The sequence below is a fragment of the Scyliorhinus torazame genome, chromosome 28, assembly GCF_047496885.1.
Source record: "Scyliorhinus torazame isolate Kashiwa2021f chromosome 28, sScyTor2.1, whole genome shotgun sequence".
Taxonomy (NCBI): Eukaryota; Metazoa; Chordata; class Chondrichthyes; order Carcharhiniformes; family Scyliorhinidae; genus Scyliorhinus; species Scyliorhinus torazame.
In genome coordinates this window covers 39,034,035-39,059,528 of record NC_092734.1, presented here as the reverse complement: position 1 = coordinate 39,059,528, position 25,494 = coordinate 39,034,035, and the positions used below count along the sequence as shown (strand labels likewise).

Genomic DNA, 25,494 nt, shown 5'->3' with positions numbered 1-25,494 from the left:
TGCAGTAGCATTGTTTAGAGTCGTCGCTAGTTTAGAAAATGTCTGAACCCAAGAGGCACCGCAGATATCGTGAGCACAGATGTACTTCGAGAGAGAGCTGAAGGCAGATCATTGATATGGAGAGTTGGGGCTGGAACAGATCTGTGGGGAAGCCCATGGGATTATTTAAAGGGGATTAATTAGGATGTTCAATAGGTGCCTGATAAGGTACCATACAAAAGGTTGTTGAACAATACGGGCTCATGGGGTTGGGGTATTATTACAGAAACCAGCTTAGGAATAAAGGGGTAATTTTCAGTCCAGCAGGCTGTCATGAACACGGTGTCACAAGGGTCTGTGTTGTAGCCTGTTATTTACAACCTATATTCACAACTTGGATGGAGGAACTGTATTTAAGTCGTTATCAAGCTAGATGGAAAAGCTATGGGGTGAAAAGTATTGTCTGCGAAAGGATATTGGACACGTTAAGTGACTGACCAAATTGGGGGCAGGTGGAGATTAGGTCATTGGCACTGGCAAGATTAGAAAAGGACGTTTTTTTTTTTTAAATGGTGAGAAACTAATAAAAGTTGGTGTTCAAAGGGATTTTGGTGTCCTTTTACAGAAACACAATGTTAACATGCAAGTAAATAGGGAGGAAAGTTGTATATTGGACTTCATTGCAAGGAGGTTGGAGCACAAGAAGGAAGTCTTGCTGTAACAGTAAGAAGTCTTACAACACCAGGTTAAAGTCCAATAGGTTTGTTTCAAATCATTAGCTTTCGGAGCACTGCTCGTTCACCCGAGGACTTTAACCTGGTGTTGTAAGACTTCTTACTGTGCTCACCCCAGTCCAACGCCGGCATCTCCACATCAATGCTGTAACTGAGCAGGGTTTTGGAGAGACCATATCTAAAGTACTGTGTGCAACATTGGTCTCCATGCCAATGGCAGGTGCTGCAACCAAGTTGCAATAGATTGATTACTGGGACGAGAGGATTATTCGATGAGGAGAGGGGGGTTAGGTAAATGGGCCTGTACTCTATGGGGTTTAGAAGAATGAGAAGTGATCCATTTGAAAGGAACAAAATTCTAGGAGTTTAATAAGCCAGAAGCTTAAAGAATGCTTGCTGTGGTTGGATTTTTAAATTTGACCACAGGATGTGCATTGTCTGCCCATCCCTCATTGCCCTCAAGGTGTGGTGAGCTGCCTTCTTGTCCCGCTACAGCCTCTGTGATGTAGGTACACCCGCAGTGCTGTTAGGGAGGGAGTTCCATGATTTTGACAGTGACAGTAAAGGAATGGTGAGAGGGCAGCACGGTAGCACAAGTGGATAGCACTGTGGCTTCACAGCGCCAGGGTCCCAGGTTCGATTCCCCGCTGTGTCACTGTCTGTGAGGAGTCGGCACATTCTCCCAGTGTCTGCGTGGGTTTCCTCCGGGTGCTCAGGTTTCCTCCCACAGCCCAAAGATGTGCAGGTTAGGTGGATTGGCCATGCTAAATTGCCCATAAGTGTCCAAAAAGGTTAGATGGGGTTATGGTGGAAGTGAGGGCTAAAGTGGGTTGGTGCAGACTCGATGGGTCGAATGGCTTCCTTCTGCACTGTATGTTCAATGTTCTATGATATATTTCCAAGTCAGGATGGTGAGTAGCTTGGATGGGAACTTCCAGGTAGTGATGTTCCCAGGTATCTGCTGCTCCTGTCATTGTAGATAGTAGCGGTCGTGGGTTTGGAAGGTGCTGCCTAAGGAGCCTTGGTGAGTTACTGCAGTGAATCTTGTAGATGATACACATGGCTGCCATTGTGCGTCGATGGTGGAGGGAGTGAAGGTTTGTGGATTGGATGCCAAACAAGTGGGGCTACTTTGTCCTGGGTCGTGTTAAGGTTCCCAGCTTTTGACCTGTTCTTACCTCCACACTATTAATATGGCTAGTCCAGTTCAGTTTCTGGTCAATGGTAACCCCTAGAATGCTGACAGTGAGGAGTGCAGCGATGGTAATGACACAGAATGTAAAGAGGCGATGGTTAGATTTGCATTCGTCGGAGATGGCCAATGCCTGGCCCTTCAGCACATTGTGTCCACACCGGCCATCAAGCAACAATTTTCTAGATAGTGGCCTTGTTTCCAGTGGAACTGAGATGGCCTGGAGATTTCATTCCACTTTTGAAATAATGCAAGGTTTTATTAAAGTAATACAGAATGACCATTCCCTCTGTGGGAAGACATTGATAAGGGGTCATAGGAAAAGCTTCTTCATACAGAAGCTTTGTTGCAACACGTGCTGCATTGCTGCGTGGAATGGTTAATGCAGAGATGATGGATGGAGAGGTAGTTACAAAGAGTCAACACTAATAGGTCGAATGGCCTTTCTTTAGGTGTAAGCATCTTTGTACAGCTCACAGCCCTCCCCATGCCTTTAGGATGAACAGAGTTTCCAGTCATTGTACAGAACATTTTTACATAGGTTTTCAGTCCGATACTTTGAAATGCTTAATTGCCCCATAAAAATGGATTTATATTGCTCCTTTCAAAGCTTCAGGACGTCCCAAAATAGAGCCAATTAAGAACTTCTTTTTGAAGTGTAATCGCTGTTGTAATATAGGAAAATGCAGTTAATTGGTGTCTTGGGGCCCCACAAACTGCAATGGCAAGGATAACATGCTCAGTTTTATTTGAAGGATAGATACCGACCTAGTCACTGGGTAGAACTCCTCTACTAATATTTCAGCATTCACCTGACAGTGCAGAGACAGGGCCTCGAACCTGGTTTAACATCTTATTTGAAAGGTGGCACCTCTAACAATGCAGCACCCCCTCGGTACTGCGGTGTAATGTCAACCTTGTCTACGCAATCTGGAGTGAGACTTGAACACATGATCCTCTGATTCAGAAGTGAGTATGCTGTAGACCGAGCTATAGCTGACACATCAAAAGCACAGCAAACTTTTAATTTTGTTCCCTCAATTTCTACTGAAGGTGCCAGCTTTTTGTTTAGGTGAAGACAGGCCCACTTCAGCGTGCGAGAGAGACCGGGCATTTGATGTCAGCAGATTAGTTAACTATGATCAGCGTTAGTATGCAGTCTCAACCTGCCCTCACCGATATGCCCATTCCGCCGTTTCAGTTGTTCGTTAAATGCCTTACTTCAAAGGAGGATGCGGAGGCCAGATGTGGATGTAGAGGAGATTAACAAATGATACTTAGAACGAAGAGAGCACAGAAACCTGGACACTTTATTAGAAATAGGAAGCAGAGACCTATTCATCTTGTAAGAAAATGTCTAATAAATATTTGCAGCAGATAAGTAGGGGTATGGGACAGAATGGGGCTAGTTTTCTATTTTTCCAGTACTGGTACGAGGTCTGATAGACCCGTAACAAATTATTAGCAAGGAAAAGTATCTCCACCTCACAGCTCCTGACTTAATGGGAATGTGAAGAGAATCACAGAATCCCTACAGTGCAGAAAGAGGACCTTCGGCCCATCGATCCAACTCCACCCTATACCCATAACCTAACCTGTGCATCCCTGGACACTAAAGCGTAATTCACCTACCCTGCACATCTTTGGACTGTGGGAGAAAACCGGAGCACCCGGAGGAAACCCACGCAGACACGGGGAGAAAATGCAAACTCCGCACATGGTCACCCGAGGCTGGAATTGAACCCGAGTCGCTGGCGCTGAGGCATCAGCGCTAACCCACTGTGCCACCGAATAAAGTGCAGCTTCAGAATTAGGGAAAGTGTTGTTAAGCTCTATATGTGGGATGGACACAAAGTAATGTTTTATTACCAGATCTGGGATATTTCCTAAAGCAAACCTTTGGACAATAATTCTAGATAGCTTTGCGTTTTAATTCTGAACCAAGGTAGTATCTAAACTGTTTTGCCAATAAATAAATTAAAGTGCCTGGCTGGGATTGGATTTAAACTAGCAAATCTGGATTTATCATCCATCTGCCCTCTGGAACTTTAATTTACACTCGACTGTGCATTTCTATTTCACTTACCACACATGATCCCAAGTGCAGTGCTGAATACTGCCATGTATCCAAAGTAGAACGCTGTTTGAAACAGTCCATACATTCTGTTGTGGGAAGAAAGTAAAAGATGTCAAGTCGCACATATGTAACATTGCAAGTCTGTATTACGATCATGGACCAGACCCCAGTATTTTGTTTAATTTGTAAAGCTGTGAGAAAAGGATGCTTTGCTCCAGGACTAACATGCACAAAAAAGGATATGGTTTATTAAAATAAACTTTATTATTAACGCAAGATTAAAATAATAACCCATTAAACAGAAAAGTCTTTTATACTCCACTCAAGCAAAATCTGTCTCAGGTCAAAATCCACTTTTAAATACCGCCGTCCGTCCCAGTATTACTTGCTTTATTGTGATGTCTTGGATTAACTGCTTTGAGGAAGAGAGAGCCTTCAGGATCCAGCTTGCAGATTCTTGCCCGTGTCAAACTACTTTTTAACGACCTGACATTGGGCAAAAGGCTGCTGGCCTGTTCACATCTAAACTGCTTTTTCCCAGAAACAGAAATTCAACATCTGACTGCTTCAGTCCCTGTCTCCTCCCATTAACTGCATCATCATACTGAGCTAAACACTATGTCTCTAATTATCTATTCCCCACGAACCTTCTTTATATAAACAAAATTCCATTTGTCCTTACTTTACGATGCTTTAATTGCACCTCTGTAGCCAAAGTATCTGCCTTTAAACCAGGACTTTTAAAAACATGACCATGGCAGTCACTTTTAACCCCTTACATATAATCCAATATATCCAAAATTCCTACATTTAGCACACCTGTTATTTTTGGATGGCGTATATAATAGAGTTGAGGAATATCCCCATCCGGGCCACGCACAATGTTAGCAAATGGATTTGGATTGGATTTCTGTTTATTGTCACGTACAATATTGTCAAGGTACAGTGAAAAGTATTTTTCTGTGAGCAACTCAATAGATCAGTAAGTACATGGAAAGAAAAGGAAATAAAAGAAAATACAGAATAGGGCAATACAAGGTACACAATGCAACTACATAACACCGGCATCACGTGAAGCGTACAGGGGTGTAGTGTTAATGAGGTCAGTCCATAAGAGGATCATTTAGGAGTCTGGTAGCAGTGGGGAAGAAGCTGTTTTTGAGTCTGTTCGTGTGTGTTCTCAGACTTTTGTATCTCCTGCCCGATGGTAGAAGTGCAAATGCCAGGAAAGGGGCTGGTCCACAGGGCTAAATCGCTGGCTTTGAAAGCAGACCAAGTCAGGCCTGCAGCACGGTTCAATTCCCGTATCAGCCTCCCCGAACAGGGGCGGAATGTGGTGACTAGGGGCTTTTCACAGTAACTTCATTTGAAGCCTACTTGTGACAATAAGTGATTTTCATTTCATTTCAAGTTAATGCAAAGTCTCCATTTCAGAGGAAACCCATTTCTACAGTAGCACAAGTTTACCATCTCCCATATAATTCAGCCTGTGCACAGAAGAAAACTCACATTTCAGAACCAAATTAGGAGCATGTTGTCCATTAACTTCTAAGAGGAAACTGCAAAAGTCTCATTTAAGATTTAATGGACATAGATAGGGTGGATAGGAAGGAACCTTTCCCCTTAGTGAAGGGGCCAAAACTAGGGAGCATAGATTTAAGGAGGGGGCAGGAGGTTTAGAGATGTGAGGAAAAAAGGTTTTCACCCAGGGGGTGGTGGGAATCTGAGACTCGCTGCCTGGAAGGGTGGTAAAGGCGGGAACCCTCAACATTTAAGGAGCATTTGGATGAGCATTCAAAATGCCGTAGCTCACAAGGCTACGGGCCAAATGCTGGAAACTGGGTTCAGAGTAGATAGGTGCTTGATGCAAGCAGACACGATAAGCCAAAGGGCCCCTTTCCATGCTGTTTAAATGTTATGACTCTATGAAATAGGGCCCTCACAGCCAGTATTTGGTGGTTTGGGGCTGTATTGGATTGAAACTCGGGTCCCACAGGATCAAAGGCCTGCAAACTTCACCCTGCCTCAGCTCATGAACATTACCATAACGTTCAACTGTGCCTGTGTTACCTTTAGACTAGACGGCAATCCTGGTCAGCCTCCCACCTTCTATCCTCTGTAAGCTTGATGCAACCCAGGACTTTGACTGAACAAAGTTCCATTCAATCATGATCCCTGTCCTCACTGGCCTACAAAGGTTCAACACCACAATTTAAAATTTGTATCCTTGTGCTCGAACTCAGTCATGTCCTCTCCCTTTCTTGACTCTGTAATCTTCTTCAGCCCCGTACTCCTCTGCTATCTATGCTTCTCTAATTCTGGCCCCTAGCACATCCGCATTTTTAAACATACCATCGTTGGTTGCCTTGCCTTGAGGTAAGACGCTCATTTGGTCACCCTCTTCATGTCTCCTAGTTGCTTGAAGGTGTCAAATTATGCTTCATAAAGCTCCTTGGCAAATGTAATTACATTACATTAATGGCTCTACATAAGTGCAAGCTGCTGTTCTGCCACTGCACAGTGCCACTTGCTTTTAAAAGAAATGTGAGAACTTAAAAGGAGTTAGGAGGTGAATAATAGGATATGCAGAAGCTAGATTAATTTAGTAAAACGCTCCTGAACTCAATTTACTCCAATTTTGTATTAAATACTCCAAAATACAAAGGAATGAGGGCAACCTTTTTGGCATGGCGGTTAACTATAAAACATAAATGCTTACTTTGTTTTGAAGAAATAGTAATAGAAGGAGTACATGTAAACGTAGACCGCAGTGGATGCTGCAGAAAGGAAGCTTGTCCATTGCCTGCAAGACAGCAAAAAAGTTTATTGTATAAAACAAAAAGTGACTCATTAAGAATTGATGGCTGACATGCTTTTGAGAATGAAAACATTCTATAAATGAGACACATTTCTAGCACAATACAAGTTTTAGGTAGAAAATGAGCTCATCTCGAAGCTTATTTTGAGAAAACAGTGCCACAATTGTATTAAACCAGCCGTGATTTTATCATGTAAAACGCAGTCCAAATTCTGCACCCCTCTGGTCTTAGAAACAGATCTTTGTGTGACAGTGTTTTGTTCTGAATGAAAAGCTGCATCTAATTCAAAAAGCAGAGTCACATGGCAAAGGTCTGACCCCACTCTGCACGGGGCTCTTTTATTGCAATTGGCCGTGGGAAGGAGGTGAATGGTTCAAGGTCGATCCTGGTGCAATGGAAGTTAAAGAACCCCAACATGTTTATCGTAAAAAACGTGTTTTTGGGACAAAACTACTGCAATGTCAGCTCCTTTAGTCATTAGATTGTTCTAATCAAAAGTTTAAAGCTTTGAGCAAGTCATTTGACACCAAAAAAAACCCAAAATCCACATCATTACAGGTTGAGAAAACTGCTTCAGGAAATGGGCATTTCACATACAAGGCCGCGTTGCTGCGTGCGAGGTGAGCACAGGGGACAGCTGCACTATAAAGCTCTTCGCAGTTACGAAGCCTGGTGAAAAGCACTATTCAGGCTTCCGCAACTGGACAAAGCATTGGAGACCACCTGTACCTGGGAAACCGCGTGGGTCAGATGAGGCCGGGTTAAGTTTTTTTTTGGGGGGGGGGGGGGGGGGGGGGGGGAAAGAGAGAGAGAGCGTGGCACATTCTCGTGGTAGGATCCACTTTTGTGTTGGAGCAGGTTTCGAGCAGAACAAACTTCTGCCAAAGTTTAAACAGACGGATAAGAGCTCTTCAACTTACCACCTGTAGTCTTCAGCATTGAGCAGAAAATAAGTGCAGACAATGGTCACACAGACTGTCACGATGCAGAGAATTACCAGGACAAGCATCATGAAGCCATATACATAATAAATCTTGTAAGCCCAAAAAGAAGTGAAGATGAAGTACCTAAAGACAGAAAACGCAACGTGAATGTTCTTTCTCAATTAACCTGCTTAATGTGGCAAAATGATTAAACGCAGAGACAATACATGCAATTACTCTACACAAATTTGCTCTCCCACTCCATAATATGTATTAAATGATACACCAGGCTTTCTACTCATTTTCCACAATGGGACACAGCAAGTTGATTCATGCACTGTTGCAATTAATTTAGTAACTGGTATCAAAACATGGGACAATTATTACAATTAAATCTTTAATGGGAGACATTTATTGTCAGCTCACAGCAATTGCTCCTGATGGCCTGTGCCCATCAGTAGTTGTGACAGTGGGATGGTAGCACAGCAGTTGTTATTTGGCCAGTGACGCAGAGTCATTTCAATTCCAGTTCCGACAGTAGGGTTATCTGTCGGCCTGAAAAGGTAACTTGTTTTTCGCTCCACAAGTGTTGCCAGACCTGCGGAGTCCTCCAGCATTATCCATTTTAAATTATAATAATCCAGAAGTTCGGATGACGCTCTGCACATGAAGTTGATTTTAAAATTCTCATCCTGGTCTTCAATTCCTTCCAGGCCCTTGTCCCTCCTTACCTCTAATCTCCTCCAGCCTGTCCTCAAGAGACATCTAAACTCATCTAATTCCCGCCTCGAGTATCCCTGATTTTAATTGCACCCTCACTGGCGGCTATACCTTCAGCTGCCTCTCAAATTCCCTCCCTCTTAAAACCTCTCCCCCTGACCAAACTTTTGGCCCATATGTCTCGATCTCGCCTAATGTGGCTTGGTGTCCAATTTATATCACTGCCGTGAGGCACCTCAGGACATTTTATTAAGGTAAAGGTGCCATACAAATGCACGTAGTAATTATTCATTCCCACCAAGGAAGCTGGGGAATTCAAATTCAGTTGTTTAAATAAATAGAACCATAGAACATACAGTGCAGAAGGAGGCCATTTGACACATCGAGTCTGCACTGACCCACTTATGCCCTCACTTCCACCCTATCCCCGTAACCCAATAACCCCATCTAACCTTTTTGGTCACTAAGGGCAATTTAGCATGGCCAATCCACCTAACCTGCGCGGTCTTTGGCTGTGGGAGGAAACCGGAGCACCCGGAGGAAACCCACGCCGACACGGGGAGAACGTGCAGACTCTGCACAGACAGTGGCCCAGTGGGGAATCGAACCTGGGACCCTGGCGCTGTGAAGCCACAGTGCTATCCACTTGTGCTACCGTGCTGCCCTGTAATATTCTGGGATAAAAATATCAGTAATAGCGACCACAAAACGACTGGCAAGCTGCAGGATACCGACCCACCTGTTTCAGTAACATCTTTATAAGTGTTCTCTGAAATGACCGAGGAAGTCACTCCATTGTGTTAAACGGCTATGAAAAAGCCTCAAAATTGAACAAATCATCTGGTTTTGATGTACGTTGGACACTACAAAAGTATACTTTGTAGGGTTCCAACTGACCCTGCAAGGTTCTCCCAGATTCATAGAATGGTTGCAGCACAGAAAGAGGCCATTCAGTCTGCTGTGCCCGTGCTGGCTCTCTGATGAAGCAATTCCACCCCAGTGCTACTCCCCTGAGTGTTCCCAGGGGCTGGTTTAGCACACTGGGCGAAATAGCTGGCTTTTAAAGCAGACCCAGGCAGGCCAGCAGCACGGTTCAATTCCCATACCAGCCTCCCCGAACAGGCACCGGAATGTGGCGACTCGGGGCTTTTCACAGTAACTTCATTGAAGCCTACTTGCGACAATAAGCGATTATCGTTCATCGTTATCATTCCCCTGCAAACTTCTCCTTTTCATAGGACAACCCAATTCTCTTTTGAAAGCCTCAATTGACCCTGCCTCCGCGCCACGCACTGGTAGCGCATTCCAGATCCTTACCGTGAGAAAAAGATTTTCCTCACATCGCCATAGCTTAAATCTCAAATCCGTGACCACTGATATTCAATCCTTCCACCAGTGGGAATAGCTTCTCCCTATCTCCTCTGCCCAGATTCCTCGATGATTTTTTAAATACTTTTATCAAATCTCCTTGCAATTCCCGTTTCTTCAAGAACTGCCCCAGCGTCTTCAATCTTTCTACGTGCCTGAAGTTTCGCCTCCCTGGAACCGTTGTCCTGAAGCTCTTCTGCACCTCTCTAATGCCTTCACATCCTTCCTAAAGTGTGGTACCTGGAGCTGGACACAATAGTCCAGTTGAGGCCAAATCAATGTTTTATGCAAGTTTAACACAACTTGCTGGCTTTTGTACACTATGCCACTATTGATATAGCCCAGGGTGCCTCATCAGCATCAGGGGACCTCTGCCAAAATTGTCACACAGTCCAAGTCATACTTGCAGAAGCAAATCCTTCAGTTAACATTCCAGACGTCATCAACATCCTCAGGTATATCTTGTCCCACTGGCAGCGCAGATCTGCCAGGGGTCGCAGCACAGTGGTGTACAGTTGGGAGGCAGTGGACGCAGAAGTCCTCAACATTCCCATGAAGTGTCACGTTATCAAGTCAAACATAGGGAAGAAAATCTCCTACTCCTGCCTACCAGCCTGTCCACAGTTGTGACTCAATACTCCACCAGTGGCAAAAGCACAGAGGTTGGCAACTTCAATGTTCATCACTACCTGTGGCTCGGAGCAGCTGACTGTTATATTTACCAGACTGGGTTTGCAAGATGATGGGCAAAAAAAGTGGGGGAAAACCTACTTTTTAACCAATCTACCTATCAGAGGCACCTTCCCACAACAACACTGGTAGGAATGGTCACTGCACAGTCCTTGTGAAAATGATGTCCTCCATCATGTGTGGCATTACCACTGCGCTAGCTTGGTAGTTTCCGAACAGATGTTGCAACTCCAAACTGCATATTCAAGAGGTGCTGTGGGCCATCCACAGCAGAACTGTATTCCATCACAACTTTGTGGCGCAACATATTCCTAACCTACCATTATCAAGCCAAGAGGCCAATCTTGTTCAATGAGGGCAGAAGAGCACTCCAAGAGCAGCACCAGGCATATCTAAAACTGAGATGCCACTATGGTGAAGTTACAACACAGGATGACACACATGCTGAACAATTGCAGCAGTTTGTTAGAGACAAGAGGTAAGTGATCCCACAACTAACAGATCAGATCAAAGCTCTGCAATTCTGCATATATGGTTGTGGATAATGATGGATGTCAACGAGAGGAACATGGTGGTGATGTCCAGCACGTGTATTCAAAAGACAAGGCTGAAGAGCGTCTACAACAATCTTCACCCAAAATTGTTGAATGGATGATCCATCTCGGCCTCCGCCCGAGGTCTCCAGAATCACAATGCTAGTATTCATCCAATTCCATTCACTCCCTGTGATGTCGGGAAATGGTTCAGTGCACTGGATACTCAGCAATAGCCTGCGCCTCAATGATCCGTTTGGGTTCAGTCAGAACCGCTCAGTTCCAGACCTCACTACAGCCTTGGTCCAAATATGGAGAAAGGAGCTGAATTTAAGAGATGAGGAGGGTGACTTGCCTCGACATCAAAGCAGCCTTTGGGCAAGTTTGGCATCAAAGAGCCAGAGTAAAGCTGAAGGCAATGGGATCAAGGGGGAAACTTGCCAAAGAATGAAGTCATGCCTAACACAAGGGGAGCTTGTTGTGATTGTTGGGAGGGAGAGGATCTTCGCACCAGGAGTTGACTCGGTCAGTGCACTTGGCTAAATCACTTTCAACTTCTTCATTAATAACCTCGAATCCATCAGAATTAGGTATGTCCACAGATGACCGTCTATTCGCAACGCCTCAGATAATGAGCAATCTGTGCAAGACATTGGACAACATTCAGGCAAGTAACATTTGAACTCAATCCAATAAGATTGAGTCTAAACCAAGTCCTTTGACGTTCAATGGCATCACAGAATCTACAGTGCAGGATGCCATTCGGCCCATCGAGTCTGCACCGGCCCTTGGAAAGAGCACCCCACGCCTCCACCCTATCCCCGTAACCCCAACTAACCTTTTTGGACACTAAGGGCAATTTATTATGGCCAATCCACCGAACCTGCACATCTTTGGACTGTGGGAGGAAACCGGAGCACCCAGAGCAAACCCACGCATACAGGCAGGGAGAACATGCAGACTCCGCACAGCGACCCACGCCAGGAATCGAACCTGGGACTCTGGAGCTGTGAAGCAACTGTGCTAACCACTATGCTGCCCCTTAGCGTCACCGTCGCTAAATCTCTTATCACCTTGGGGAGCACCACTGAATAGAAACTAAACCAGTCACACATTCTGCAGCTACAACAAGGTCGATGGCTGAGTAATAAGCAAGTGACTCATCTCCCGACACCCCGAAACCTGTCCATCTATCAGGCACAAATCAGGTGTGTGATGAAATACCCTCCAGTTGCCTGGATGAGCGCAAGATTCAAGAATCTAAACACCATCCAGGACAAAGCAACCTGCTTGAGCAGCACCTTAAACATTCACCTCCTCCACCAACACAGAATGCAGTGCGCATCATCTACAAAATGCTCTGCACCAAATCACCAAGGTTCCTTTGATGACATCTTCCAACTCCGCGACCTCTACCACCTACCAGGACAGGGGCAGAAGTGCACCAGACCACCACTTCAAAGTCACACAGCATCCTCACTTGGAAATATATTGCCACTGTTTCATTGCAACACCCCACCTAACAATATTGTTGAGTACATATATCATGTGATTGCAGCACTTTTAGAAAGTGGTGCACCGCAATCCTCTCAAGGGCAACATGAGGGATGGTCAATAAATGTGGTCAGCATTCGGCCAGCTTGGCCATAGCTAGCATCGCCCATATCCCACATAGAATCGGAAAATCGGAGCAGTAATAGACCATTCAAGCCCTTTGAGTCTGCTCTGCCATTCATTATGACCATGGCTGATCCTTCCTGCCTTGTCTAGTCCTGTTTGAAGTTTATGGGTTTCTAGGAGATCCCCTTCTCATTCTTCTAAAATGAATGAATTTTAAAAAACTCCTGGTGGCATGCAGGTTAAAATTATCACAATGTTGGTTTGGATAAGCAACAAATGAGCAGTATCTCTGCTGCCGAATCTCCTGCAGTTCAGTTGAACACAGCGGGCCTGTCTATCATATTTAAACATCACCCAAGCACAATTTCAGGCTTTCCAAAGTTTTGAAAACGCATATCAACAGAGTGGCATATAGAACATAGAACATACAGTGCAGGAGGCCATTCGGCCCTTCGAGTCTGCACCGACCCACTTAAGCCCTCACTTCCACCCTATCCCCGTGACCCAATAACACCTCCTAACCTTTTTGGACACCAAGGGCAATTTAGCATGGCCAATCCACCTAACCTGCACATCTTTGGACTGTGGGAGGAAACCGGAGCACCCGGAGGAAACCCACGCAGACACGGGGAGAACGTTCAGTCTCCGCACAGACAGTGACCCATCAGGGAATTGAACCTGGGACCCTGGTGATGTGAAGCCACGGTGCTAACCACTGTGCTGCCCCCAAGATCATTTCCAGCCATTGCATTAATTTAGAAGTATGAATTGAGCATTAAATTGTGAAGGAAGATGGTTCAGAAACAAAAGATCAGCTCACAGTGAACTCTCTCCCATGCCCACACATGCTATCAGAGCAACTCATGTTCTAACTGACTTCAGAGTTTTTGAGCAAGGGAAGGAAATATTCTGCTGGGGTTTCATTGCTGTTTGTTATCCTGCGTCTAATGCTGGAAACTGGTTTAGTTTGCTGCAATAAAAACAGAAAACGCTGGAAACTCAGGTCTGGCAGCATTTATGGAGCCATAAAATTTCTACTGTGCAGGCCATTCAGCCCTTCGAGTCTGCACCGACCCTCTGAAAGGGCACCCGGCCTAGGCCGATTCCTCCGCCCTATCCCAGTAACCCCACCTAACCTGCACATCCCTGGACACTAAGGGGCAATTTATCGTGCCAATCCACCTAACCTGCACATCTTTGGACTGAGGGGAAACCGGAGCATCCGGAGGAAACCCACAGACACGGGGGAAGAACGTGCAAACTCCACACAGTCACCCGAGGCCAAAGTCTTTTGCGCTGTGAGGCAGCAGTGCTAAAGACACGGGGAGAACGTGCAAACTCCACACAGAAAGTCACCCGAGGCCAAAGTCTTTGGCGCTGTGAGGCAGCAGTGCTAAAGACACGGGGAGAACGTGCAAACTCCACACAGAAAGTCACCCGGGGCCGGAGTCTCTGGCGCTGTGAGGCAGCAGTGCTAAAGCACCGTGCTCTCTTTGCAGAAAGAAACATCAGAGTTAACGTTTCGAGTCCCTATGACTATTCTGCAGGGCTCACCATGGTCAAATGATGAACATTTATTGTCACAAGTAGGCTTCAATGAAGTTACTGTGAAAAGCCCCTAGTTCGGGGAGGCCGGTACGGGAATTGAACTTGCGCTGCTGGCCTTGTTCTGCATTAGAAGCCAGCTGTTTAGCCCAGTGTGCTAAACCAGCCCAAATAATACCTGCTGCCCTGGCCCACAATAAGAATGGTCACTTCAATCATGGACCAGAGGGAATAGCAGCCGTCTTGGAACCAAATCCCAGCGAAAGTCAGCAATTTCAGAACAGGAAGCAACATTTTTTTTTTATAATTCAATTTTTTTTCAAAGAGCAAATGGTGCCAACTGTATCCATTTCACGTCGAGTCAGGATCTGGCTGTTCCCTTTCTTTGATCCTGAAGCACAAGTTCAGGCATAAAACAAGGATGGTTCCTAGACCTGGGTGTCTGATTTGGCCACTACTGCAGTTAAACTATAGCAAGAACTGGATTTAGCTGAAATCACCCTCCCTTAGATTGCACACAAGTTTAAACAAAAATGGTATGAAACAAGTTTTTATTTGATGATAGATATCTCCCAATAATCAAGCTACATAAAAGCAAATTACTGTGGATGCTAGAAATCGGAATAAAAACAGAAAATGCTGGAAAATCTCAGCAGGTCTGGCAGTATCTGTAGAGAGGAGTTAACATTTTGAACCCGATAGGACTCATCTTTGGAAGTCAACAATATGTTGAGTTGTACAGTTTTCTCAAATGCTTCCAGATCAAATTTCCCTAATGCGGTGCAATTTAGAAACCCAGTACATTATTGCAGCCAACACTGAATTATTTCAGTGAAGACGACTGCATGAAATTTTCACTTGGAATTATAACAAACAATTAACCCTGGGTCATTTCTGGACAGCAACATTTAACTGTAGAAAACAGATTTGTCGTCAAGCTGCTGCTAAGAGGTGGAACAACTAGACGTGGCAATGATTATCACAAAGCTACAGTGAAGATGCGGATTTTAGTGCGGTTTTCCTATAATATATTTGTACCAATACATCACCACTACAAGTCAAGTTTTAGCGATAAGCACTCAATGAGACACCTCAGCACATTCAGACCACCATGAAATGTGTTTAAAACTGGGTTTAAATGTGGAAAATGCTGGAAATATTCAACAGCGCAGGCAGCATCTTTGCACAGAAACAGAATTAATGTTTCAGTTTGATGACCCTTCACCAGAGATCGTGCTGTCTGACCTGCACTTGCAGTATTTTGCTTTTCTTTAAATGTGGATCGATGAACAGATTTTTTTATTCACTCCAAAAATTTCAATCCAAGCAGCTATTGAAATTTTAAGGACTTGTTCAAAAATAGTAACTCAGTCTCCACCTTACTTTTTGAGGCCGTTTTATTTGAATCATTAATGCCGATTGATCGATAAAAATTGGATGGAAAGTGAGGGAAACCCTTTTTCCCCCCATCCAGAGGGTTGAGGGGGCCTGGCATTCACTACCCGAAAGGGTGGTAGAGGCAGAAACCCTCAACTCATTTAACAGGTAAATTTGCACCTGAAGACCCATCGCCTCCATGGCTACAAGCCAAATGCTGCTTAACGAGATTAGGCTCAAGGACCCGATTTCTGGATGGTGCAGACACGATGGGCCTTCTACTATGCCCTAGATTGTTTTACATTTTCTAAAATTTTGAAATATCTGACAAGGGAGGGATGTGGGGAGTGGCATCATAACAGTTCCCCTCTATAACATATTATGTAAGCATCAATGTAAGTTATGAATTCAGCCTTTGACTACACAATACAATGTGAACCTGTGCGGAGGTATAACGAACAGCTCGCAACACAAAGAAACTTACATTTCAATAAAAATAGATCCAAAAGGCAGGATTCCACCCAAGCATACAATAACAGCTGGCTCCATGAACCTGCAACACAAGATCAAAAGTAGCAAGAGTCAGCTGAATGCAACACATCGAGGGCATCATCTGTGGGTGTTGCATTGTCAAAGAGAGATTCCAACTGTGACGAGGCCTTTGTAGTTTGGCTTTGTGAGCTGGCGTCCTCAACACAGCAAGGTCAAAAGGTTGACAACTTCTACCCTTTCCACAACAGAGGAAAGAGCCAGTGTTCACCCCACTGAAGGAAATTGTATATTGCCTTTTTTACTCCCCAGAGAGCACTCATATAAAGCTGGATAAACACAGACCACTACTAAGCATTTGTACAAGGTGCGTTGAAGATGTTAAAATACTAGCTTAAGCACCTTGTTGAAAGCCAGTGAGAATTGTAGGTAAAATGGACACCATGTACTTGACATGTACGTGACAGCTGCACCTACATTATTAGCATGTCTCCTAAAGAACAGAGAAGAATAAAATCAGGCACACAAATAGGGGGGGGGGGCAGAGAGAGAGGGAGAGGAGAGAGAGAGAGAGAGAATAATGCCTGAAGTTGTTCAATGTTCAGAATTTCCGACCCACTTCTGCAGCCACTTTTTCCATTCCCTCCCTTTTTGGAACTAATTTAATCCTCTCATTTCCCTGCTCGAGATAATCTTTCAATCACCTTGTAACGCTTAACCTCTTGCAAACTTCCTTCACATAAAAAAAAATCCGAAACCGTTAACCTCACTACACTGGGACAGTTCATGTTCGGGATCCTTGGCTCCTTGCAGTTCTCTATCCTTACTTGTTTTCAAGAGTACGCTAGTTTAGTAATTATGGGTTCTGAACAAGCAGGAGAGGGGTGACGGGTTCAAGTCATGGCAAATTGTAAATGCAAACTTGATGAATTGCCTCTCAACGCCGTGAAGTGGCCTGGCAAGCTGGTCAGTAGTGAAAGCACAACAACAATAAATGCAGTCTTGGCCGCATCGCAAGAATAAAGTAAAATTATTCAGTCTCAGAAAGTCATCACACCGGTGTTTAAGAAGGGTATAAAATCAAACATTAACCAATCCTTTCGAGAAAGCAAAAGGACATTTAAATAGTGCCTTTCACAACTTCAGGACAACTTTTTAAAACGTCACTGAGGCAAACAATTTCCCCACAGCAAGCTCCCACAAAGAATGTAATATTAACCAATTATCTATTATAATAAGGACTCTGACCTTGGTGCAGAGAGCGCAGTTTAAAAATTTGCAGATGATACGAAACTTTGAAGCATTATGAACTATGAAGAGGACAGTGCAGAACTTCAAAAAGACAGAGACAAGTTGATGGAATGGGTGGACAAGTGGCTGATGAAATTCAATGCCAAAGTTTTTTAAAAATTAATTTTACAGGATGTGGGCGTCGCTGGTTAGGCCCAGCATTTATTGCCCATCACCAATTGCCCTTCATAAGGTGGTGGTGAGCTGCCTTCTTGAACAGCTGCAGTCCTTGAGGTGTAGGTACACCCACAGTGCTGTTAGGGAGTTCCAGGATGTTGACCCAGCGACAGTGAAGGAATGGCCGATATATTTCCAAGTCAGGGTGGTGAGTGACTTGGAGGGGAACCTCTAGATGGTGGGGTTCCCAGGTATCTGCTGCTCTTGTCCTTCCAGATGGTAGTGGTCGTGGGTTTGGAAGGTGCTGCCTAAGGAACCTTGGTGAGTTACTGCAGTGCATCTTGTAGATGGTACACACGGCTGTTACGGTGTGTTGGTGGTGGAGGGTTTGAATGTTTGTGGAAAGAGGAGTAATCAAGCGGGGCTGCTTTGACCTGGGTGATGTCAAGCCTCTTGAGTGTTGTTGGAGCTGCACTCATCCAGGCAAGTGGAGAGTATTTCATTACATTCCTGACTTGTGCCTTGCAGATGGTGGACAGGCTTGGGGTCAGGAGTCGAGTTACGTGCCAAGTAGAATTCCTAGTCTTTGACCTGCCCTACAGGTGTGAAGTGATTAATTTTGGTAGGAAGGACATGGAGAGGCAATATAAAATAAAGAAAAGGGTACAGCTCTAAAGGAGAGAGGAACCTGGGTTTCTATATGCATAAGTCATTGAAGGTGGCACTAGGTTGAGCGAGCTGTTAATGAAGCTCACCAGCATCCTGGGCTTTATTCCTGGGAGCAGAGTACACAAGCAAGGAGGTTGTGTTGAACTTGTAGAAGAGACAGGTTCAGCTTCACCTGCAGTATTGCCCAGTCTGGGAGCCACACTTCAGGAAAGAGGTGAAGGCATTAGAGAGAGCGCAGGAAAGACTCACGAGGATGGTTCCAGGTTTCAGTTACAAAGATAGATTGGAGAAGCTGGGAATGTTTTCCTTGGAGAAGAGAAAATGGAGAAGAGATTTGATCAAAGTTTTCAAAATTATGGGGGATCTGGACAGAGTAGATCGGGAAAAACTGTTCCCGTTGGTGGATCAAGAATGAGTGGGCACAGATATGAAGAAAAACGTTTTCACAGGGCGAGTGGCGAGGGTCTGAAAGGTGCTGCCCGAGTGTGGTGGAGGCAGGCTCACATGGTATTGAGGAGGGGATTGTATTATCTAAAAAGGAAGAATGTGCAGGGTTACGGGGAGAAGGCAGGAGAATGGCACTTGGTTAATTGCACCGTTGGAGAGCTGGAACAAATACAATGGTCCGAATAGCTTTCTGCACCATAATCATTGTGATTGGAAACAGCGCGGGAGTTTCAAAAAGCGCGGGAGCTGCGAGGCAGAGGGGACAGTTTAAAAGGGCGCGCCGTGGGTGAGGTAAGTACTGCTTAACCACTTCGTTACCTTGCAAATCAGCTGTTCGGGTGAGAGAGGGAGCCGGGACCTTGGAAACAGCGCGGGAGTTTCAAAAAGCGCGGGAGCTGCGAGGCAGAGGGGACAGTTTAAAAGGGCGCGCCGTGGGTGAGGTAAGTACTGCTTAACCACTTCCTTACCTTGCAGATCAGCTGTTCGGGAGAGAGATCAGTTTTGGGAGCAGGCCTATTGGCTGACTGTAAATCAGGAAGGATACAAAGGGTGTGGCTGAAGTGCCTATAGAAACAGAGTGCTGGAGGCAAACAGAGTGTATCTGAGTTTGGGTAAGGCTGAGTTCGGGTAAGAGGGGAGTGACAAAAATAAATAAATAAATAAATAATAATAAAAAAATCAAATTAATTAACTAGTTAAGGGAATTTGGTGCTCACCTGAAGGAGGTGCAGAGAAGCAGAGCTAGAGGGAGTCTCTGGAGCAATTGCATCACAGCCAGCAGGTAAGTGATTGGCTTGTAACTGGCTCTCTGTTTGACTTTCTCTTAGCTGTGTAGTGTAGTTCAAATTTAACTTCAGGTTTAAGTCATGGCAGGAGAGCTCAGACCCATGTCATGCTCCTGTTGTGAGATGTGGCAAGTCAGGGACCCTTCTGGTGTCCCTGACTCCTTCATCTGCAAGAAGTGTGTCCAACTGCAGCTCCTGTTAGACCGCTTGACGGCTCTGGAGCTGCGGATGGACTCACTTTGGAGCATCCGCGATGCTGAGGAAGTTGTGGATAGCACATTCAGTGAGTTGGTCACACCGCAGGTTAAAATTACTGAGGCAGATAGGGAAAGGGTGACCAACAGACAGAGGAAGAGTAGGAAGGCAGTGCAGGGATCCCCTGCGGTCATCTCCCTCCAAAACAGATTTACCGTTTTAGAAACTGTTGGGGGAGATGGCTCACCAGGGGAAGGTGGCAGCAGCCAGGTTCATGGCACCGTGGCTGGCTCTGCTGCACAGAAGGGCGGGAAAAAGAGTGGCAGAGCTATAGTGATAGGGGATTCAATTGTAAGGGGAATAGACAGGCGTTTCTGCGGACGCAAACGAGAATCCAGGTTGGTATGTTGCCTCCCTGGTGCAAGGGTCAAGGATGTCTCGGAGCGGCTGCAGGGCATTCTGGAGGGGGAGGGTGAACAGCCAGCTGTCGTGGTGCATATAGGCACCAACGATATAGGTAAAAAACGGGATGAGGTCCTACAAGCTGAATTTAGGGAGTTAGGAGTTAAACTAAAAAGTAGGACCTCAAAGGTAGTAATCTCAGGATTGCTACCAGTGCCACGTGATAGTCAGAGTAGGAATGACAGGATAGCTCGGATGAATACGTGGCTTGAGAGATGGTGCAAGAGGGAGGGTTTCAAATTCCTGGGACATTGGGACCGATTCTGGGGGAGGTGGGACCTGTACAAATCGGACGGTCTGCATCTGGGTGGGACCGGAACCAATGTTCTCGGGGGGGGGGTGTTTGCTAGTGCAGTTGGGGAGGGTTTAAACTAATGTGCCAGGGGGATGGGAACCGATGAAGGAAGTCAGTGGGGACGGAAACAAAAGGCAGGAAGGGAGAGTGTGTAAAGCATGACCAGAGAAAGCAGGGCAGAGAGCAAGGAAGGTCTACATTAAACTGCATTTATTTCAATGCAAGGGGCCTGACGGGCAAAGCGGATGAACTCAGGGCATGGACGGGCACATGGGACTGGGATATTATAGCTATGACTGAAACATGGCTAAGGGAGGGGCAGGACTGGCAGCTCAATGTTCCGGGGTACAGATGCTATAGAAAGGATAGAACAGGAGGTAAGAGAGGAGGGGGAGTGGCGTTTTTGATTAGGGAGAACATCACGGCAGTACTTAGAGGGGATATATCCGAGGGTTCGCCCACTGAGTCTATATGGGTGGAACTGAAAAATAAGAAGGGAGAGATCACCTTGGTAGGACTGTACTACAGGCCCCCAAATAGTCAGCGGGAAATTGAGGAGCAAATATGTAAGGAGATTACAGATAGCTGCAAGAATAATAGGGTGGTAGTAGTAGGGGACTTTAACTTTCCCAACATTGACTGGGACAGCCATAGCATTAGGGGCTTGGATAGAGGGAAATTTGTTGAGTGTATTCAGGAGGAATTTCTCATTCAGTATGTGGATGGACCGACTAGAGAGGGGGCAAAACTTGACCTCGTCTTGGGAAATAAGGAAGGGCAAGGGACAGAAGTGCTAGTGAGGGATCACTTTGGGACAAGTGACCATAATTCCATTAGTTTTAAGATAGCTATGGAGAATGATAGGTCTGGCCCAAGAGTTAAAATTCTTAATTGGGGCAAGGCCAATTTTGATGGTATCAGACAGGAACTTGCAGAGGTAGATTGGGGGAGACTATTGGCAGGCAAAGGGACGGCTGGTAAATGGGAGGCTTTTAAAAATGTGTTAACCAGGGTGCAGGGTAAGCACATTCCCTTTAGAGTGAAGGGCAAGGCTGGTAGAAGTAGGGAACCCTGGATGACTCGAGATATTGAGACTCTGGTCAAAAAGAAGGAGGAGGCATATGACGTACATAAGCAACTGGGATCAAGTAGATCCCTTGAAGAGTATAGAGATTGTCGAAATAGAGTTAAGAGGGAAATCAGGAGGGCAAAAAGGGGACATGAAATTGCTTTGGCAAATAATGCAAGGGAGAATCCAAAGAGATTCTACAGATACATAAAGGGGAAAAGAGTAACTCGGGACAGAGTCGGGCCTCTTAAGGATCAACAAGGACATCTATGTGCAGAGCCACAAGAGTTGGGTGAGATCCTGAATGAATATTTCTCATCGGTATTCACGGTGGAGAAAGGCATGGATGTTAGGAAACTAAGGGAAATAAATAGTGATGTCTTGAGAAGTGTGCATATTACAGAGGAGGTGGTGCTGGAAGTCTTAAAGCGCATCAAGGTAGATAAATCCCCGGGACCTGATGAAATGTATCCCAGGATGTTGTGGGAGGCTAGGGAGGAAATTGCGGGTCCCCTAACCGAGATATTTGAATCATCGGCAGCCACAGGTGAGGTGCCTGAAGATTGGAGAGTGGCGAATGTTGTGCCCTTGTTTAAGAAGGGCAGCAGGGAAAAGCCTGGGAACTACAGACCGGTGAGCCTAACGTCTGTAGTAGGTAAGTTGCTAGAAGGTATTCTGAGAGACAGGATCTACAAGCATTTAGAGAGGCAAGGACTGATTCGGGGCAGTCAGCATGGCTTTGTGCATGGAAAATCATGTCTCACAAATTTGATTGAGTTTTTTGAGGGAGTGACCAAGAAGGTAGATGAGGGCAGTGCAGTAGACGTTGTCTACATGGACTTTAGCAAAGCCTTTGACAAGGTACCGCATGGTAGGTTGTTGCAGAAGGTTAAAGCTCACGGGATCCAGGGTGAGGTTGCCAATTGGATTCAAAATTAGCTGGACGACAGAAGGCAGAGGGTGGTTGTAGAGGGTTGTTTTTCAAACTGGAGGCCTGTGACCAGTGGTGTGCCTCAGGGATCGGTGCTGGGTCCACTGTTATTTGTGATTTATATTAATGATTTGGATGAGAATTTAGGAGGCATGGTTAGTAAGTTTGCAGATGACACCAAGATTGGTGGCACAGTGGATAGTGAAGAAGGTTATCTAGGATTGCAACGGGATCTTGATCAATTAGGCCAGTGGGCCGACGAATGGCAGATGGAGTTTAATTTAGATAAATGTGAGGTGATGCATTTTGGCAGATCGAATCAGGCCAGGACCTACTCAGTTAATGGTATGGCGTTGGGGAGAGTTATAGAACAAAGAGATCTAGGAGTACAGGTTCATAGCTCCTTGAAGGTGGAGTCGCAGGTGGACAGGGTGGTGAAGAAGGCATTCGGCATGCTTGGTTTCATTGGTCAGAACATTGAATACAGGAGTTGGGACGTCTTGTTGAAGTTGTACAAGACATTGGTACGGCCACACTTGGAATACTGTGTGCAGTTCTGGTCACCCTATTATAGAAAGGATATTATTAAACTAGAAAGAGTGCAGAAAAGATTTACTAGGATGTTGCCGGGACTTGATGGTTTGAGTTATAAGGAGAGGCTGGATAGACTGGGACTTTTTTCCCTGGAGCGTAGGAGGCTTAGGGGTGATCTTATAGAGGTCTATAAAATAATGAGGGGCATAGATAAGGTAGATAGTCAACATCTTTTCCCAAAGGTAGGGGAGTCTAAAACTAGAGGGCATAGGTTTAAGGTGAGAGGGGAGAGATTCAGAAGGGCCCAGAGGGGCAATTTCTTCACTCAGAGGGTAGTGAGTGTCTGGAATGGGCTGCCAGAGGTAGTAGTAGAGGCGGGTACAATTGTGTCTTTCAAAAAGCATTTAGATAGTTACATGGGTAAGATGGGTATAGAGGGTTATGGGCCAAGTGCGGGCAACTGGGACTAGCTTAATGGTAAAAACTGGGCGGCATGGACTGGTTGGGCCGAAGGGCCTGTTTCCATGCTGTAAACTTCTATGATTCTATGATGCTGATTGATGGATAAACATTGGCCAGAATATGGGGAGAATGTGTCTGTGTGATCTCATCTTTAATAATGGACTCTAAAGTCTTACCAATCACCGAAGTCAGGCTAACCAGCCTATAATTTCCTGTGCTCTGCCTCCCTCCCTTCTTTTAGCCATTTTCCAGTCCTCTGGGACACTCGCTGCCTCCAGTGATTCCTGAAAGATCACCACCAATGTCTCCACAATTTCGGACGCCACTATAAATTCAAGTCCCGAGCCACTGATTTCATTTCTTTCCTGGGTATGAGGATAAATCAAATCATTTCCAAACTTGGGAGTGGTGTTGAGCTTTTTGCCCTGTATCCTCGGACCACCTACTTACACTTCCCCAACATCTCCTGTCGCTGCTACAGAAACCCTCATCAATGTCACGGTTACCTCTGGACTATTCCAATGCTCTGGTCAGCCTCCCACCTTGCACACTTTTATTACCTTAAGCTCATCCGAAACTCAGCTGCCCACATCCTAAATGTAACCACCTCTCATTTACCCATCATTCCTGTGCTTGGTGTCCTACAGTAGCTCCAGATTAAATAGTGCCTCAATTTCAAAATCCTCATCCTGGTTTTGAAACCTCTCCATGGAATTATCCATTCCTAACTATCATACATGGGCAGCAGATACGTGCAAACACCTCCACCTGGAGGGTCCCCTCCAAGTCATTCACCATCCTGACTTGGAAATATATCGGCCGTTCCTTCACTGTCGCTGAGTCACAATCCAGAAACTCCCTTCCTAACAGCACAATGGATGTGCCTACAGCACGTGAACTGCAGTTGTTCAAGGTGGCACTCACCACACCTTCTCAAGGGCAATTGAGATTCTTCATTGACAAAGGACTCAATCTAGTCTGGCCGTAACAATATTCAATGGCCCTGCCTCCACCGCTGTCGGGGAACGAGTGTTCCAGGTTCATGGCCCTCGGAAACAATTCTCACCTCCATCTTAAATGGGAGACCCCCTCATTTTGAAACTGTGCCCCCTAGTTTTAATCTCCCAGGAATGGGAAACATCCTTTCAGTACCCACCCTGCCAAATTCCCTCAGGATCCAATAGATTTCAATGAAATCAATGCTTGATCTTCTACACTCCAACGCGTTAAGGCCCAACCTATCCTCATTCAACCCCCTCATTCCAGGAATCAGTCGAGTGAACAGTCTTTGAACTGCTTCTAATGCAATTGTGTCCTATCAAATAACGGAGACCAAAACACGATGTGGTCTCACCAGTAGCTGATACAACTGTCACAAAACATCCACTCCCACCCCGCAATAAACAACAACTTTCCATTTGCCTTCCTAATCACTGGCTGTATTTGCATACTAACGTTGCATGATTCATATACCAGGACTATCTCAAAACTAAATAGTGGGGGTGAGGGAAGTTGTGATAAGCCAAAGAGAGTGAAGGTAAGAGAGCAGGAAAGCAACAATGGAATTTTAAAAAAGATAGCTAATTCATTTTCTTTTTTCCGGCTGGCACAGACAGGATGGGCTGAATGGCTCTTTCTGTGCCCTAACTGTCCTCTGGTTCTAAATGGTTGTCAAACTGCATCAGGAATGGACAGAATGGCCAAACACAAGAGTGCGCCAGCAACTAAAGCCAGAGATTGGGACAATAATTAAGAACGAAAGGCACTCTATTTGAATGCACGTAGCATTCACAACAAGATAGATGAATTGACGGCACAAATAGAAGTAATGTGTTCTAATTGCCTACAGAGATGTGGCTGAAGGGTAACCAAGACTGGGAACTGAAAGTTCAAGCGCATTTGGCATTTAGGAAGGATAGGCTAAAAGGAAAAGGGAGTGGGGTTGCACTGTTAATAAAGGATGGGAGTGGTACAATAATGAGAGAGAATCTTGGATTGGAAAAAGAATCAGTTTGGGTGGAGCTAGGGGACAGCAAAGGGCAGCACACCTTTGATAGGAGTTGTTTAGAGGTCACCGGATGCGAGTGGCGATGTTGGGTACAGAATAAATCAGGAAATTAGAGGTGCATGTAACAAGGAACACAGTAATCATGGGGGACCTCAATCTACATA

At 45.3% G+C, this 25,494-nt stretch overlaps 1 protein-coding gene across 1 annotated transcript in view; it reads right to left on the bottom strand.

Moving 5' to 3' along the window:
- The window catches only part of tm9sf3 (transmembrane 9 superfamily member 3), a 151,892-nt gene that overhangs the window by 8,396 nt on the left and 118,002 nt on the right, over window positions 1-25,494 (bottom strand). The window contains exons 11-14 of the mRNA XM_072491867.1: window positions 16,062-16,130; window positions 7,722-7,868; window positions 6,702-6,785; window positions 3,992-4,068 (exon numbers count right to left, since the gene is read on the bottom strand). Of these exons, the coding sequence (XP_072347968.1) occupies window positions 3,992-4,068; window positions 6,702-6,785; window positions 7,722-7,868; window positions 16,062-16,130 (377 nt within the window). The remainder of the gene's footprint in view (window positions 1-3,991; window positions 4,069-6,701; window positions 6,786-7,721; window positions 7,869-16,061; window positions 16,131-25,494) is intronic.